The sequence below is a fragment of the Neopsephotus bourkii genome, unplaced genomic scaffold (genome assembly GCF_033783945.1).
Source record: "Neopsephotus bourkii isolate Nb327-2 ecotype Australia unplaced genomic scaffold, CSIRO-AGI_Nbou_v1 NB_122, whole genome shotgun sequence".
In the NCBI taxonomy this organism is placed as follows: Eukaryota; Metazoa; Chordata; class Aves; order Psittaciformes; family Psittacidae; genus Neopsephotus; species Neopsephotus bourkii.
In genome coordinates, this window is record NW_026900639.1 from 426,812 (window position 1) to 446,010 (window position 19,199).

General features: G+C 45.0%; 1 protein-coding gene across 1 annotated transcript in view; it reads left to right on the plus strand.

Annotated features, from left to right (window-relative positions):
- Window positions 1-7,877: 7,877 nt before the first annotated feature.
- The window catches only part of TMIE (transmembrane inner ear), a 34,952-nt gene continuing 23,630 nt past the window's right edge, over window positions 7,878-19,199 (plus strand). The window contains exon 1 of the mRNA XM_061365883.1: window positions 7,878-8,329. Coding sequence (XP_061221867.1) covers window positions 8,231-8,329 — 99 coding nt within the window. The 5' untranslated portion in view covers window positions 7,878-8,230. The remainder of the gene's footprint in view (window positions 8,330-19,199) is intronic.

A 19,199-nucleotide genomic window follows, 5' to 3' on the forward strand; every position in this document is an offset into this window, starting at 1 on the left:
GGCAGAAGAGCTAGATGGTCATGGTGGGGACAGTCACCATTTCAAGGTATGTCCCCCTCCATATGACCTGTGGTACTTGCTTCTGCTCTGAGGGCAAAGCAATGAGTGAGGATGCCCACCCACCTGGCCATAGCTGCCATCCAGCAGTCAGGGTGCTACATTGCTCTCTGAACTTTGGAAAGTACAGGTGGTTTACAAACACTTTGGGAAGATGCCAACACCTCTGCAATCACATTCAGTCCCATATCACATCCAAAGACAAGCTCACCTGGAACACCATACCACATGGTGTTACACGACTAATATTCTTACTGCTCAGTAAAGCAATTCTAATTCTTACTCCAAAGACTTGATAAGATGAAAACTGCCTCTGGCAGTCTGTCCTGATTCCATAGGAAGTGCTATAACATGCAGGGGGACAGAAACACAGACAAAAAGGAATTCACTTTACTATGTTAGTACCAAGCTGTCATCTTTTAGCTCAGAACTTTGCTTTATGCAAAGTTACCTGAAACCTTGAGCCTTTTGGTGGTTAGCTGGATGGATAAGTTTCCAGAAAACTGCCTAATAATACTTAAAAAGTGTTCTTTCATTGTAGCAGAATGATCGTAACCCTCTGGCTCTGAAAATAACATGAAAATTTGTCTGACTTGAAGCAGAGAAGTGTTACCTGTGAGATAAACAAGTACTTAATTGCCTGAGTCTTTTGAGCTGCAAAGCAGCCCAGCTGGGGAATGGCCCTAAGGTCTGCAGTGGTTGACTGCAGGAGGACAGTGACTTTTACCAGGGCTCTTCCAAATGCTTGAGCAGGATAGCACAACTCCAGCTTCAGTGCTGGGGCCTTCTTCCCACTCCTTGGGAAGCTGTGCCAGAAGCATCCTGGCAGTGGATCACAGCAATCTGATAGCCAGAGGTATCTGGCATGTGGGGGTATGAAAAAGAAGAAAGGGAAGCTACAGGTAGGCCACAGACTCACTGAAGTAGGACAGAGAGCAGGAATCAATTACACAGAATCATAGAATAGTTAGGGTTGGAAAGGACCTTAAGATCATCTAGTTCCAACCCCCCTGCCATGGGCAGTGACACCTCTCACTAAACCATCTCACCCAAGGCTCTGTCCAACCTGGTCTTGAACACTGCCAGGGATGGAGCATGCACAGCCTCCCTGGGCAACCCATTCCAGTGCCTCACCACCCTAACAGGAAATAATTTCCTCCTTATATCCAATCTAAACTTCCCCTGTTTAAGTTTTAACCCATTACCCCTTCTCCTGTCACTACAGTCCCTAATGAAGAGTCCCTCCCCAGCATCCCTATAAGCCTCCTTCAGATACTGGAAGGCTGCTATGAGGTCTCCATGCAGCCTTCTCTTCTCCAGGCTGAACAGCCCCAACTTTCTCAGCCTATCGTCATATGGGAGGTGCTCCAGTCCCATGATCATCCTCGTGGCCCTCCTCTGGACTTGTTCCAACAGTTCCATGCCCTTTTTACATTGAAGACACCAGAACTGCACACAATACTCCAAGTGAGGTCTCAGAGTAGAGCAGAGTAGAGGGGCAGGATCACCTCCTTCGACCTGCTGGTCACACTCCTTTTGATGCAACCCAGGATACGGTTGGCTTTCTGGGCTGCAAGCGCACACTGAAGCCAGCTCATGTTCATTTCCTCATTGACCAGAACCCCCAAGTCCTTCTTCACGGGGCTGCTCTGAATCTCTTCTCTGCCCAGCCTGTAGCTGTGTCTGGGATTGCTTCGACCCAGGTGTAGGACCTTGTACTTGGCATGGTTAAACTTCATGAGGTTGGCATCAGCCCACCTCACAAGTGTGTCGAGGTCCCTCTGGATGGCATTCCTTCCCTCCAGCGTATCAACCGAACCACACAGCTTGGTGTCATTGGCAAATTTCCTGAGGGCACAGTCAATCCCACTGTCCATATCACTGACAAAGATCTTAAACAAGATTGGTCCCAACATCGATCCCTGAGGGGCACCACTCGTTACTGGTCTCCAGGTGGGCATTGAGCCATTGACCACAACTCTTTGTGTGTGGCCCTCCAGCCAGTTCTTTATCCACTGAGTGGTTCATCTATCAAATTGATGTCTCTCCAATTTAGAGACAAGGATGTTGTGTGGGACAGTGTTGAATGCTTTACACAAGTCCAGGTAGATGACATCAACTGCTCTACCCCTGTCCATCAGTTCTGTAGCCCCATCACAGGAGGCCACCAGATTGGTCAGGCAGGACTTCCCCTTAGTGAAGCCATGCTGGCTGTCACCAAGCACCTTTCTTAGTGCATGAGACATTTCTTGTGGCCAAGATCAGTCTCCCCCTATCACCCAGATAGGTTTTACGGATACTTCCTGAGAAAGACACCATTTGATTTGAGAGGGCTGGGAAAGGTTCTCCTCAAACATAGGCAGCATGGGAGAAAATGACAAGGGCCACCCAGCACATGAGCAACTCTGAAGAGCAGAGCAAGTTTTGGCCCAGTCTTCCCCCTATTCCTGACCCTCTCAGTTCCCAAATCCCCAGCTGAGACAGCAGCATAGAACTTTGCTGTAAAAGCAGTGATGAGTGGTTACAATGGTGTTCCTGGAGACAGAGCATATCAGGAGAAGATTACCTTCTTTTTACAACCACATGAGATGGTGTCCCTCTCCTTGCTTTTGAGCCATCTTCCCACAGCATCACACTGGATGTGTCCAACCTCTCCCTTCAGCAGCTAAATGGGGATAGCAAAGCCCTGTCCCAATGGCCTCGAAGCCACCTGCAACCACAAGGCACATTGGCTACATGAAGAGCCCAGCCACCTCGAAACATGGTGCTGGAGAAACAAAAACACCTTGTCCCACAGCATTATGGTGAATCTCACCAATATACCCGACTCCCACAACATATGCACCATCAGCACCAGTAAAGATCTGTGAATATTTTCCTTTATGCAAGCAAGGAAATGAGCAACATTCTTGTTTTACAGAGGCACAGATGGTAGTATTTTGCTGAACTTACAGCCTCCCTGAACTGTCCTGCATCTTAAATATAGATGCATCCTTTTCTAATCCTACAAAATACCCAAGCAAAAAACTTTGGTGAGAGACACTGTCACACACTGAATATGACTCCATTTCCAAAGCTGTAACCACCTGATCTTCATCATGGCACAGAGCCATTTCTTTTGCCACAGGACCACAGTCTGTCATGAGACCACTTCAACAGCAGTTTAGTAGCATTTCCCAGCAGCTGAGCCCCACCTGAGCAAAAAGTCCGTCTTACCATGGGTTGAGCTGTCAGCCAGGATATGTAGCCATGTAAATGGAAAGGGGAGCTGGTGATGAAAGCTCCCTGCTCTAACTTTTCAGCTGCTTTATTTACTCACTTTAAGGGGTGGGAAGAAAAAAAAGAATCAAGGAAGTAATGTTCCTCTCCCGAGGTGCACTGCAAAACATTCTTGGTAGACATGGAAACCCCTGGCAGGCTGCCACCCCTTGGCCAGCCTCCACATTAAATTTCAGTGAGCAACTCAACACTTGAATGGCTTTTAGAGAATTTAAAGGGAAACAGCAGCCGCGGGTGCATGATGTGGCTGGTGCTCCCTGTAGGCAAGAGTTAGGGGTGTTCCTGAGTTTGCCTCCAGCTCTGCAGGAAAGCCTGTCATGCTTTTGGGGTGCACAAAGCAGGCAAGTTATGATGGAGCCAGCTGAAAACAAAGCAGCCTCCACTCTTCCACAAAGGAGGTTTCATAGCCACAGTCTGCAGGGACAGAGGGCAACCTTCAAATATTAAAAGGGGATCTGCAAAATGAAGGGAAAAAAACATTTCAACATGGTCTAGGGATTAAACTGCAGCCAAAGGTATTTAAGAAAGTCCGTTCCTCCCTTCTCCTGGTTTTGCCCCTCTCCTGGCTCCCAAATATCCTCTCCCACCCTGGGGGCGGCCTCTCTTTGCTTGTGGTTGGGCTGAAGAGTGATGGGGATCTGGTATCGTGTCTCCCTAGAAATCTCCAAACACATATGAGAGCAGGCAAGTGCATGGGCTTGAGAACTCGCTGCTCTGGGGGAAGAGCGAGGAAAGCAGAGAAAGCCTGAAAGTGATTGCTAGAGGGTAGTGGGGATTCTGGGGGTGGTTGGACAGAGGTGATCCCACACTTGAGCAGGAAAGGAGACACTGCATCTTCCTCAAATTGCTTATTCCTTCTCATTCAGTAACATTCATTCTGCGTGGCAAGGGGTTATTTCTGTCTAAATGCTGTAAACCTGCACAGTGCCCATCATCATAGCTTCAAAGTGCTCTGAAGCACATGGAGGAAGGGAAGCAGCATGAACCCAGCAGAATGAGCAGCGTAACAGAATTATGATGTGCACAGAATTGATCCACCGGTTCAGTTTCAGATTTCCATCAACAGTGTCTGCAAACAGGTTTACGTCATGTAAGTGAGCATGAGCACATGTGGGACACACAGCTTCTCTCTGAAGATGTCAATATCAACAAAACCAGAATAAAGCAAGGAGACTCACTTCCCCACTCTCTTCTTACATGCTTGGTGCATTTCCAGGGAGACCAGACCTCAAGTCCCCCATGGTTCATCCATTTGCCCATCATTCTAGAAGACAGATAGGAAAGAAACCCCATGGTGGGGAAGAAGATGACTCAGGCAAAAACTACATCCATTTTCAGTGGTTTGACCCCAGGGATCTTGCTGCCATACTGAAAAAAACTCTCCTCTTGCAGTTCAAGACTATGGCATTCCCCCCAACGGCATTGTCATGCTTTTTATGTAGCAACACCACTGCCACAGTGATTGGTGAGGCGGCACATTTAGCAAGAGCCACATTTCCCAAGAGGATGCAGAAGTCACAAGCTATAAATAGGAAGTTGACAAGTTTAACAGTGCCTGTGGTTTCACTAAGAGGTTGGTGGTCATCCACTAATTGGTAAGTAACGGCATGTGCAGTGTGGGCTATGAGTAACCTTATCCGGTGACGGGTTATTCCTCATAAGTCTGTATATGGGAAAAGATCACTACAAAATATCCAGCTTAAGGGATCAAGTCGCCAAATTAGAAGTAGATGTTTGCATATGAAGTGTTTGTGTTCCTTGTCATAAAAAAGGATAAAGAAAAAACCCACAACAACAACAAAACCCCCTTGGAAAGCTGAAATAAATAGAAGGCCAACATGAAATCTTATAATTTAAAATTCCATCAGGGGATTCTGCTCTGACCCACTCCAGGAATTTTCAATTTATCCAAAGAAAAGAAGCTGAAATTAAATCATGAAGTGTTGAAAGATCTGGAGTCTGAAGAAATCGACTACCTTCTTTATCTTTTTTTTTTCCCCCTGAAAACTAAAGGAGGCACTCTTCGTCAGTGACCCATATACAGAATAAGAAATCTGAAGGCAGGAAAAAAAAAACAATCAATCAGGATTGTTTGTGCTATTACTGCACAGCTCTTGGCACAAATGTATACCAGCAGTGGTTTGATGCCATGGCAGGCCTGGCTCATGAGCATACAGACAGGAGAGAGCTTCCCATCAGCTGCAGGAAAATCATAGTCTCACTTGCTCCAAAAAAAAAAAAAACCTCAAAAAAATCCACACCTCTTGAGAACACACAAAAAAAGGATGGGAACAGTGCTGAACTCCCAGCTTGTGGGCAAGGCACTAATAATAAACTGCACTCTGGAAATAGCAACCCAGAGGCTTAGGGAGCTTAAACTGTGTTTGACCGAGGACACAGCAGGTGTATTTCCACAAGCTTCTCTTAAGCAGACTAGTACTGTGCTTAGACAATGTTTTCTAAGAAGCAGCAGTCCTACAAGCAGCAGGACTGGCAGCCCACTTTGCTGTGGATTTATGCCCTGTAGTTGCATTTGCTGGTGTCTGGCAAGATGCAGGCAGAAACCAAAGATCTTTATGGCTTGGTTGGTCATAGCATCTCTGCCCAGCGTGGATCCCCTGGGTGTTCAGCAAGGATTGTCCACATACTATACTTATTCCTTCTGTGGGCACTACAACTGATTTAATCCTTTACTCAAAAACATACTTTTTAATAAGTGAAACGCACAAACTCAGTATCTTCCAGACATTTATCCTTTGGGCAATTTCAGCTGAACTAAAACAACAGCAAAGTTTCAGAAGTCCAGAGGAGGGAAGGTAGAACAGAGAGAGGAGAACGGGCAAGCAAAGTATCATGCCCCATTTCCTTAAGAAATCAAGCTGAAAAACATTAAAACCAGCTTGGTGAGCCACTGCGTAGGATCTCAGAGTCACAGACTGGATGTTCATTTGGAAAAGGAGGACTAAGCTGCACAACTTCTGAAGCAGATTCATAATTCCCTGACTCGATGCTGCCACCGTCTGTTGTCTCCTGGTGGGAGTTCATTACACAGCATCCTGCATTCCCTTTCCACTGCACCTAAAGCTTATCCCCATTTTCGGGGCACACTGTTTTCAATCATCTCATGAGTGGGAACACAGCAGCTAACAGTAACACCATGTAAGTCTGCAGTGAGCACAAAAGCAATAGAGAACAGAACTGCTGCAAAAAGGAGCAACTGCATCATTCCACCCTCCTTTAACCTTCAGGTTAGGTTGTAATCAGTAACGTAAACATTCAAGCTGCCCTGACCTATTTAAGCCTGTAAAATATTAACTTGCAATGGAGCTATTTTTCCTGAAATTCTGCTTAGTTCTCTGTAAGTGCTACAACACAGTAGCAGAAGATATCATTGCTTGTTTTCTTATCAAAAATCACAGGCTTCTCCAGTAAAGAACATTACAAGAAATTATGAGTATAGAAGAATCATAAAATCCTAGCATACCAGGCCAGAAGGGATCTTAAGGATCACTTGGTCCAACTTTTCTAGGTAAAGCAGACCTAGACTAGATGGCCCAGCCCCCTGTCCAGCCAAATCTCAAGTATCCAGCACTGAGGAGTCACCACTTCCCTGGGGAGATTATTCCAGTGGCTGGTTGTTCTCATTGTGAAAAACTTTCCTCTTGTGTCCAGTTGTAATCTCCCCAGGAGTAACTTGTGCCCATCACTCCTCATCTTTCCCGTGTGACTCCTTGTAAAAAGGGAGTCTCTCTCTTCTTTGTAGCCACCCTTTAAATACTGCAACATGGTGATGAGGTCTTCCCTAAGCCCTCTTTTCTTCAGGCTCAACTCTCTGTCTTTCCTCATGCAGCTCCTCAGTCCTTGGATGATCTTTGTGGCCCTTCTGTGGACCCTCTCCAGCCTATCCACATCTGTTTTTTATAGCAGGGACCAAAACTGAACACAGTACTCCAGGTTAGACTAGTAGTATTCCAGAGAGAATATAGTAAATTTGTTTTACCTAATCACACTCCTCCTGATCCTCTTTTTCATTCTGTGGCTAAAAGGTTTGTTTGCTTCGTGGTGGAAGGGCAGTCCAGATCAGAGTCCCACACTCCCTCAAACCCCTCAAACTGTACTTTCCCTACTCATCTGATTCAGAAAATTTTCTTGAGCCTGTTGAGCAGCACCGAGCCAGAGGTGGTGGCCCTGCAGTTATAGCTTCTACAGCCTCCTATGCATATGCTCTTCCCAGTTGGCTTCAGCTTCTTTCAACTGTCAACAAGTGAAGTTGCAGACTGTAGTGACACATACACAAGACCCTTCAGGGATGAAGGATGCTTCTAAAATCTCAAGATGTCAAGTACTCATCTACAGTAATGCTGGACTCTGCTAGCATGGGGCAGCTATGATGCTGATGATGCATCAGCTTGGCTTACAGCCCTTTTTCATTAGGGAAAGAAAATTCTCTTAACAGGCCAGGAGAAAAACAAGAGCAAGAGAGCTGCAATCAGTCAGCTGCAGGGAAAAAAAAAAGGGGGGGGGGGAATAAAAAAAATGATTTAAAGTGCCATGTCAGGTTCTTAATGAGTGGATTGCCTTCCTCTGGGGGAGTGGTGAGAGCTCTGAGCACACGACTTTGTTCCCTGCATCCCACCCCCCCACCCCCCTTCACAAAGCCCAGCTTGAGGAGCAGCAGAACGCTGTGTAAGTGACACCGGTCTAATTAATTAATGACTCCTCGGCGTCAGCTCTGTGGCTGCTGGGTTCGAAAGGAAGGCAATAAAGAATGGCCAGGACTGCACGCGACTGCTTCTGGTAAATGCTGAATGCTGCTGAGAGCTGGCTGGGTTGTTCATAACCTCCCCTGCTTTGGGCTACAGCACAGAAGTCGGAGATACACTGGGAAGAGAAGATGGCGTGGGATCCACCCTTGCAGCATCCTTTCTTCTGGTTGAGATGTTCCTCCCTCTTCTTGTCCTGCTCGAGAGCTGCCATGGCACAGCTGATTGAGGTAAGGAGCAAGTTTCTTTATAGACTAGGGGTTCGGGGATGTCCAGGAATAGTTTTTTTTTCCATGCATGTCCAGGGAGGACAGGTAGGACAGACAGCAGAGAATTTAAGGCGGCTCCAAGGAGTTAGAGGCTTCTTCAGGGAGTGCCTATCGCTTTCCACAGGCCCAGCACTAGAAAGAAGGTGCTTTTAAAATGCCATTAGCTGCTACTGAGAACAGTCAGCACTTAAGGGCAGCTTTAAGACTACTTGACACAGTGCAAAGGGCTAATGTCAACAGCACAGCATTTTTTATCCCAGTACTAAGTGTTCAACAAGTCCCCACATGAGAGGTTCAGGGAAAGAAGAGAAGGACCAGATGTGACCCAGGTGATCCTGTCCCTGGATGTACCTACCCAACATTTAGGCTGCATTTTTCTTCTCCTGCATTCTCCTCATTTCCTCTCATTCAGCAAAAAATTTAACTTTTGTGGTGATGTTCCTCACCCACAGCTCAATTTCAGAGCTTTCCCCTGAGGATGATGATGTGCTTTCATGCCCCCAGCTTCCTCCACTGAGGCTGGTATGAACCAGTACGGAAGAGCAGCTTCACAAGCCAAATCTACACGCTGACAGCAGTTACAACTTACTGTCAGCAGTTTCAGAGGTGAGAATTCTGCCTGCAAGGATAGACCTCCAGAATTACAGCTGCAAAACTCTGGCAGGCTTGCTGTTTTCAACCTCTTCATTGCTGTTCCTTAGACTTGAGCCACACTAGAGGCAGCTGCTGTGTTGGTCCATGGTCCAGAGCCCCAGTGCTGCAGTGACAACGACAGCAGCTTGTTCTTGCAGCAGAGCTTGCTTTGCTCAGATTTCTGGGTTTAGCTAAACTGCTCAAAAATGCATCTGTGCAGACACAGCTGTGGTAAGGGCTCTAATGGACTAGCACAAGAAAAGGATTTTCCCAGTCATCCCTGGCTGCCCTTCTTCTCACCTGTCCTCACACCAGCCAGGTCTGATCTCTGCAGTCTTTGGTCCGTAGATTTTAGCAGTTGATCACCAACACACCAGATGCAATGACAACCTTGCTGAGCTCATGTCCCCACCCAGTCCAACTGTTACCCCACCTCTCCCCTTGTCTCATTTTAAAGTTAGTTACTTTGGATTTTCAAATGGGTGTAGCAACCCATCCTATCTGACCACAATATAACATCCCCAAAAAAGCAATCAGGAACCTAAAACTCCTTTACAAAGTCATACCTACTTTATTGTAGACATTCTTCATGTTTTTCCAAGCTCTTCAGCCTACAGCAGCTCTCAAGGTGACAAGTGAGGCAGAACTTACTCTTACAGTGCACATTTCACAAAGCATGCTTCGCTTAACCCAGGGCAATGTGCAGACACAGCATTCACCCCACCAGGAAGATGTTCCCTTTCATTATGTTTCACAGACACGCACTGTACAGGAAACGGCCTCATGCAAAAAAAAAATAAAAAATAGAAAAGATAAATGGCAAAATTACAAAAATTGTTATAAACCAGGTGTCATTTTATGGTCTGCTTTACTTATACCAGACTTTCTTGAAAACTTGTCTGCTTCTTTATAGCACGTAAGAGGGAGCAAATCTCATCTGGAAACATAAGCTGCATGGCAGGTTAACTATCAAGTATCCAAAAACGAGATTAGGTGAACAGTTTCTGTGTCTCAAAAAGCAGATGAATTACAGGCTGCTCCAAAGCTTTGCAAGGCGGTTTTACTTCAAATAATTACACAATGTAGTTAACTTGAATAATTCAATTTATGCTAAACCAGCCCATCAAAGCAAACAGAGAGAAGGTCAAAGGGACTGGACATCAGAGCCTTTCAGTGAGCTCAAAAAAACCCCAAACAAACCAAAACAATAAACAAAAAAGCCACACAATAATACGAAGTAAAAAAACAAGGAGATACTCTTGTTTAATGGTGCTCAAGTGTTTTCAAATGTGCAGATTCATGTACACTTTCTGCTTGGAAGCGAAGAGGCAATAAAAGCCTCTGAATATTGACTCTAATCGCATTGACAAAAAGCTTTCCTCTTTCATAGGCCTTTTGGAAGGTTTCTTAGTCCCCTAGGTTGAAAGTTAACTGTTCAAGGATTAGCAAGCTACCCTGGCACTGGGTAAATTTGGAAATAGCTCCACGGGGTGCCAGGAAGCTTCCTATAAAGTGTATTGCAAAGGTACCTCCTGCATTTCACCTGGAGCTGTGGACTCTTCTCCAAGAGCCCCTGGCCCAAGTTCCATTGTAGTTTGTACAAGTTTGTGAAAACACACACCCAGTATATTCTGTCTAGGCAGCCCTCAATGCCTCTGTATCCTGACCTTTAAAATGCATGCACATGCTCAGGCATTAGCAAGTCCTAAACACCTAGAACACTGGGAAAGGCTCTTTTCCAGCATCACACCAATGCTTTGGCACCAAGCGGACTAAACAATAGAGTGCAGCACTCTCCTGTCCCTTTGCACAGGACTACTCAGACAATGCATTCAGCTCCCTTAAAATAATACCCATTACATGAAAAGCGTATAGCACTGGCCCATTCTCCAGCTTTCCACCTTCCTCATAATTTTTTCAAGGGCCCCAGCTGGAATAAAGTATGCATTTCAAGAAGCAGGCAGCTTATGCAGGGAAGAAGGAATGAGGTGACAGCACAGTTCGTACTACTACTGCTGCTGCTGCTTTTGCCCATCGATATGCCCAAGGGATGCTCTGAAAACAGAATTAGGACATGTTAGGGATGGACAAACATCCACATATCCAGCACTTCTAGATCAGGAATTTCATCTTATAAAGGCCAATATAAACCTCAATTTCTTAGATTCAGCCCTCTTTTGGACCAGGGCTGAAGATTAGCACCCATAATGCTTCATGACTATTTTGTAATCAGCTTAAGGAATACTCTGCTCTGCAGTGTAACAAGAAAACAAATCTGCTTTGGGACAGCAGAAGGAAATCTTTATGCTTATTTGAGTAATTTTATTGATACTAAGGACTGATAAACCAGCTGGAGTAGACCACATTTTTCCAGTCATCCCCATATGCTTCATTACTGATTTCCACATTGGCATAATTATTTCATTCCTACCCTGAGGCTTTTCTCAGCCAATTCTGTATCTGTCAAATCTTTATTAATCTCTTAGTATCTGCATTGGAGTTTGGAGCTTCCTATTCAGGAGATCAAACTGTCCTAGGAAGTCACACAGAAGAAAACCTTCAGAACCTTTAGCAGACCAGAAAAAGGTGCCCTTTATCAAGATAGTAATTAAAGGTGCTTCTGGTTTCATGTCAGTTTTAGCTTAGACTCCTTGGAAAAGCTGCAACACAGACTTGAAAGTAGAGAAGATAAGAAACCCCAAAACCTAAACTTTTTACTAGTTATGAATAGCTTCAGTGGAGTAAAGGCAGGTCCTGGTGGAGTAGGGTAAGGAGATCACTGCAAGATAAATTGAAGGCCAGTTCAAAGAAAAGGAGGGTTAATTAAAGGTTTTCAGGTTTTCAAGACCTTCCACTTTCAAATTGCCATATAGACAAATGATATATTTGATACACAGTGTTAAGTGGAGTTCAGTTTATACTACACTTAGCTGTATATTAACGGGCTCAAGGGACAGTAACCCTCATATGTAGCCTCCAAGTGAATGTGATGGATGTGATGCTGTATGCAATGATCTAAGAATACTCATGTGTGATTATAGTTTAAATGAAGGCAGGTATAATTACTGAGTGATTATAGTGGACTCCTGAGGTTGATATCCCATGTGGATGAATAATTTTAGCTTAATAGCTGTCAATAAAAAGAACAAACAAGAAAACAATAGTTCAGGAGGACATATGCAAGCAAAACACATTTGAGAAATGTTAGCTTTAAGAATAAGCATCTTTGAGGAAGATACATGTATTTCAGGTAAGATGGATTAAAAATATTATAGAAAATTATAAAAGCCATTTTCTGGAAAAAAATCCTGTCATTGTCAGAAGAGACAGGCTCAAGAGGGAGGGATGGAGTCTATAAAGGGTACAAAGTCACTGGACCATCCCCAACCCAAATTCACATAAATTTAAGGAAAAACGTGGACTTGCTCTCAGAGCATTTGCATTTGTTTGCAGAGAGATTGCATGTATAACTAAATCTAACGTCTCCACTAATAAATTACCCTAAATGCTACAGCTATGCTAAAGATGCTGCTTCGTCACTGATGCCATTCTCAGATGAAGGGAGGCTGCAGGGTCCAATCTGAAACCATTATTCACAGGACCATGAATTGGTCCAGGTACAAAGAAAATGAGGCTCCCACTGGGAATAGGGAGTCTGGAAGTCTGCGTCCACAAAAGGGGTCTGTTTGTCCAGCTCAAGAGCAGCCTTGGCACAAGCAAGCCTCACCACCAGGGCAACAGCTATATCTACATTGTAATTTGACACTAACTATTAGATTTACCAACCATCCAACTTAAATTCAGTCATTTGATCAGTCGTCTTTCCTTTTTTTCTAAATACATAATCCTATTATATATGTACGTTAATATAGAATGTATACTATATTATGTACTCCTGACCTGTAAAGCCACAGATGAGTTATCATTACTGTATTTTCAACATTGCATCTGGACTCTGCCACGGCTTTCCCACAATTGCAGGAGATGTTAATGGCCTCACGAGATAAGTTTTGCCTGCATGGAGGTCCATTGTCACATTGTCCATCTCCTTATGGTTACTTGGAAGGAGGAGAAGGGAGCTAGCACATGTGCATTTATTTCAAGATCAGTTCTTCCAAACCATCAGTGGCCTTTAGCTGTGTGTAATCAAATGCAATTAGGAATAAACATTGTTAGTTTTCAAAGCCCAACCATGTTGCAGGCTATGAAATCAAGCGTAATTAGAAGGGCATTTATAAAACAGAAAAATAATAAGGAAAAAAAAGGAATAAAGGCCTTTAAAAGCAGTGCCTTTTACTATTTTTCTTCTCTGCTGCTTCATTAAATTAATAAAACTCTTGTCTCCAGCAGTTATCTCCTTCTCCTCTGTGGATGATACCTCTGCTTCCCCTATCATCCCCACTGACAGCTTCTGTCTGCTTGAAATGAATCAGAAACAAAGCAACCACTGGTTGTTTTTTTTAGTTGAAAGAACCAGTGTCAAACTGCTCTGACCTAAATATGCAACCTGCCTGGAAACGATCTAATATTTTGGGTTTGGCAGGTGTTTTACAGCCCTAACTGTCCAATGTTAGCTCAGATCTAGCTCCTTCCCGAGCACTTTTCCCTCCTGCCAGCCCTTGCCGGGTACTTGAGAAGCTGCAGAGGTGATACCTGCATACAACACAGAGATCTTTTCTGAAACACACAGAGATGGAGGAGGAATGCCTGGGCTCCACTACACCTGGGAACATGCCATTCAGCCTGGGGACCAAGTCTCTGACATAGTCCAGTCTTCACTGGAAGCTAGGGAAGCCTGCCATGGTGAGTAAAAAAAGCAGGACAGGACAGGGTACATAGTCTAGGCTCAGCTTCTATTTTAGATCCCCCAAGACCAGCCCTACAGGATCAGAGGCACTGGAAACCCAAAGCAGGGGGGAAATAATGGGCCACCAGCCTCTGTTCCAGCTCCTGCCAGGGAGTCACTTGACCCTTAGGACACCCTACAAATCTCCTTGTCTCTCTTACCTTCTCTTACAATGAGAGATTAGGCAAAAAAATTGGATGCCAGGGACAGGATCTACCCTCTCTAAATCGGACATCTAGAAACTAGACACCCAAATCCGAGCTAGTCAACTGTAGGCTCCAGTAATAATCACTGAAGAGAAATAATCTTTTATTTATCAGATATCCAGATAAGTTTCCTCAAAGGGATGAATAGCCATGTAAGTGCCACTTTCTCTCAGACATAAATAAACCTGGAATAACTAGTTTAGGCTTAACTACTTGTACCACACATTTTTTAGCACAATTAACAGTCTGTCTTTGGTCTCAATATTCATTATTGGTATTGGCTAGGAGCTGGTTTCACTTTCCTAAACATAGCAGTCTAACCTTATTTTAGGCATTGTGCTGTGCTCCGGCTGTTTTCTGCCTGCTGCTCCAGAGGGTGCAGGTCTTCCATAACTGTGTACATGGAATATTTACCAAGACCTACATCAGTCTCCTTTACACATAAGTTTAGGCTAGTAAACTAAGCTGTAGGTTTCTCTTTCATGTAATATGACATAATTTAGTGTGAGGTGTCCCTGCCCATGGCAAGGGGGTTGGAACTTACGGATCTTAAGGTCCTTTCCAACCCTAACTATTCTACGATTCTATGGTTAGACACTCTTTCAGCCCAGAGCCCCCTTGTTATTCCTTTCTACTCAGTTCTATTTCATCCTGAAGCCCCAACATTTTCATGCTCCTGTAAGGATTTCCCAGACAACTATGTTGTGGCAGCATTATAATGAGGCTAACCTCAGGTGTGTTTGCATTATTTTCTCCGATACATTCTCTACTGCTTGCCTTCAATGGCCTTTCCCTGTTGAATTATTACTTGACTGTTGCTGCTTGCTTCATTTGCTGATTCAGTTGCTGCTGCTTGTCTTCATTTTTCTGTTTTCTTCCTTTGCCTTTTCATTTTTCTCAACAACTTCCTTTATCTAAAGATGACTCCTCTGAAGTCTGGTATCTTTTGCAGAAGTCTTTTTCACTGCCTCCAGTTTTCTGGAGTCTTCTGTTTAGTGTGACTGCTTTGCACAGATAAAGCAATGCTGCTAGTCTTTACACCAAATGTAACCTCTTCCTCCGTCTGGCCATCTTCCACTCCTGGACCATGCCGGTGGCCAAGGGCACAAGTTCACCTTTGATGGAAGTAGGTTTTGTTTTGTTTTGTTTTTTTCTACTCAGGACTGCATAAGAGTCACCTTGTCTCAGTTTCATCTCTGCTACATTTTGCCTCTGTACATCTTTTCCTTTTGTCCCCGATTCAATCATCCTGTTATCTTGACATTTATTGTCAAGCACAAATCAACATTTCCAATTTCTTGAAGCTACTAAGAATTACTTTCATGTCATCTTCAAAAGCTAAGAGAACCAGCTGTGGCCCAGTGTTGCATCTTTCAACCCACTTAAAGAGTTTGGACACCTCATCTGGTCTCAGCATGGGTAGAAATGCAAACTTAGCACCTCCTACTGAAACCCCACGAGCAAACACACACAGTTGCCACAGATATACGTGAAAACTTGCTAAGCTGTGGTAGGTTGGCCATAACACTAGAGTGATGTTCCTGCATGTCAGCCCTAGCATTCTCACCCTCTACTTCCCTTGGTAAGACCCGCTCTGCAGTCTGGCGTCCAGCTCGAGGGAGGCAGGCGGCAGCGCAGCGTGGCGAATGACGGCCGCGGGCAGGGCAGGCACACGAACACCGCGGAGCGGCGGCGGCGCAGGCAGCAGGGAGGGACCGAGCGAGAGGTGGAAGCGGTGGGAGCAGCGGCGCCGCCCCGCCTCCCTTGGCGCGCCGTCGGCGGCCGGTGTAGGGCAATGGAAGAGGCGGCAGCGTCGGTAGCGGGCGCGGTAGGGGGACCTTGCTCGGCGGATCGCACCGGAGCGGCGGCGCTGAGCGGGGAGAACGAGGCCGGAAGGCGGCCGGGCACGGCGGATGGGTGGCTTCGCTCAACCTGCTGGGACAGTTGCGGCGTGTGCGGGCAGCCCATCCAGAGCCGGGGGCTCAAGCTGCTGCCCTTCCTCCACTCTTATCTGCCTCAGCTTTAAGCTGACGTAGAGAGGGTTTAGATGGGATCTGAGGAAGAAGTTCTTCCCTATGAGGGTGGTGAGGTCTTGGCACAGGTTGCCCAGAGAAGCTGTGGCTGCCCCATCCCTGGCAGTGTTCAAGGCCAATCTGGATGGGGCTTGGAGCAACCTGGTCTGATGGAAGGTGTCACTGCCTGTGGCAGGGGGTTGGAACTGGATGAGCTTTAAGGTCCCTTCCAACCTAAACTGTTCTGTGATTCTCTGATGATTCTTCTATCTACACAAATACCCCTTCACCTCTGCTTCCATCTAGGATAACCCTGGCAGTATAACACCAACCATATCACCGTTTGTCTTTTCCCCTTCCTAATATGCTCTCAAGACTTATCTAGAGTTCCATCAGAAGGCCCAAAATATCTTCCCCGCCCACCCCCCCACCCCCCACCCCCGTCTTCCTCTTAATATCTGTCTCCCTTTCCCAGTTGTCCATCATAGAATCATAGAATAGTTAGGGTTGGAAAGGAGCTTAAGATCATCTAATTCCAACCCCCCTGCAATGGGCAGGGACACCTCACACTAAAACATGTCACCCAAGGCTCTGTCCAATCTGGCCTTGGAACACTGCCAGGGATGGAGCATTCACAACCTCCCTGGGCAACCTATTCCAGTGCCTCACCACCCTAACAGGGAAGAACTTCTTCCTTATATCCTATCTAAGCTTCCCCTGTTAAAGTTTTAACCCATTACCCCTTGTCCTGTCACTACAGTCCCTAATGAAGAATCCCTCCCCATCATCCCTATAGGCTCCCTTCAGATACTGGAAGGCTGCTATGAGGTCTCCACGCAGCCTTCTCTTCTCCAGGCTGAACAGCCCCAGCTTTCTCAGCCTGTCTTGATATGGGAGGTGCTCCAGTCCCCTGATCATTCTCGTGGCCCTCCTCTGGACTTGTTCCAACAGATTCATGTCCTTTTTACATTGACACCAGAACTGTACACAATACTCCAAGGTCTCACGAGAGCAGAGTAGAAAGTCAGCAAAAGTCTGGAAGAAAAGGTCCACGCTTTGGAGAGCTGAGCATCACAAAATGGCAAAATCATGCCATGGCCAGCTACTGCAATTGAAATGTCTCCTGTGAAGCAGATTGAGGCTGCCATAGAGGTTAAGTCTGGGATCAGTAGGAAGGGAGGAAAGCTGAATCCAAAAAAAGGAACTAAGATCTCTGCTCTTCTAATGAGACAAAATTTTCTGAACCTGAACCAGTGCTCTGATCACTCCCCAGGACTGGTGTCTACTGCAGTTTCTTTGTTGCTGAGTAAAAAGAAGTCCTGCATTTGAAAAGGGAAACGTTTCAGTGTCAAGTATCACAGATTCCTTCCTCTTTGATTGTACCAAATGCCTGTACAAAAGACAACACCACTCTGGCTCGCCTTTCCTTCTTCCTGAATTCACCTTAGCAATTCTGGGCTTTGAGCACTAGATTCCCCATGGCCATGAATGAGGTGTGGCTGTATAGCCAAGACAGCTTGGAAGAGACAGGCTCTGACTGCAGTCCTAACCACCACAGATGGATTTTGAATAGGATGCCCCTGGGAGACAGAACACTCCAGACATGGCAGGTAGCATCATTCGTTAAGAAAAGACTAAAATACGGTTTGTATTGCACAAATAGGCAAGTAATTGGAGAGCAGCTCCAGCTCTAATTCACTCTGTGGTATCCATTACAGCTGTGTTTTAACAGCACTTCCATGGGCTGAGAACGGAAGGGCACTGCAGGGAATCAGATGAGCCTGTTGAGGAGATTTTTTTTTTAAGAAACTGAGTGTTTTCAGCTTCTATCGAAAGGCAATTGCCAGTTCAGATCAGGTCCTATGTTCAGATATAAGGCAATAAAGGTATTTTGCTAACAACCCTCCTGTAAGATCGCTAGTAGGTTTTAATTCTGTGATTTGCTGCACCACAACACATCATCATGTGAAGTTTATTGGCAGGGAGGGGTTGTTAACTTCTGATTTTCTAAGCCATAAATCAAGAGAATAAATGCTGCTGCTGGTACGTGTGTTCTTCCTATATCATCACTGCACCGGGGCCAAAGAAGTTGGTCTAGACAACCTATTTCTCTAGTAATGTTTAACACACTTTTGAAACATTCTCAACCCCATTTCAGATAGGGGGAACAGAAACACACAAGAACTAGGGACTGGATTAGCAGTAAGACTTAAATACCTTGTTTGCCTAATTTTTACCTACCATGGAGGCCATTGGATTTCTATCTGGTCACTCCAGAGAAGTTTCGTCTGCCAAAGGCAGGTATCTGTAGGACTATTTGATCTAGACTCACCCATAGATGTTGAAGATCTACTCAATAGTTAGGGGAGCTGAGGCTGCAATTCATAAAATCCTAGAATGTTTTGGGTTGAAGGGACCTTAAAGCTCATCCAGTTCCAACCCCCTGCCATGGACAGGGACACCTTCCACTAGACCAGGTTGCTCCAAGCCCCGTTCAACCTGGCATTTATTGAAAACCTCACCTGCAAATACTAGCCAAACCACCACTAAATCACATGGGGAAAGCTGACATCACCATCTTCACAAAATAAGGCTCTTACTATCATCATAATTTCTTTTCACCTGTTTTCTCATTGCCCTCTTGCTCTTCAGTTCTAGAGCATTTTCAAGAGCTGGAAATCAGAGTGCTTTTCTTGTTGCATCAGAGACACTCACCTATTTAGTCAAATTCCCACTCATTTTGAAGGAATGCACTAAGCAGGACATTATCACATCTTTTCTGACCTTTGATACAGTACAAGACACAGAATTTAGTTCAAAGACCTCCGCGTTTGTCCAAATAACTGATTAAGACATGTTTTCCTGAATGACAACCAAGGTTGATGCAACATCTACAAGGCAATTTAAGAGCAGGATTCTTTGGTCAAAAGTTGTGATTTGTGATTCAAAATATAGAAGCAAGATTTCCTAAAACAAAAAAGGTTCTGCTTATAAATGAAGAAAAATACCATAACTCTCAGTTCTTTATTTCATTTTAGTTCATTACTAATTAATTTTAAAACATATTTAATGGAGAACACCACTAAAAAACTGGTTTATTCAGAACAAGTATAAATTTAAAGAAAAAAAAAGTA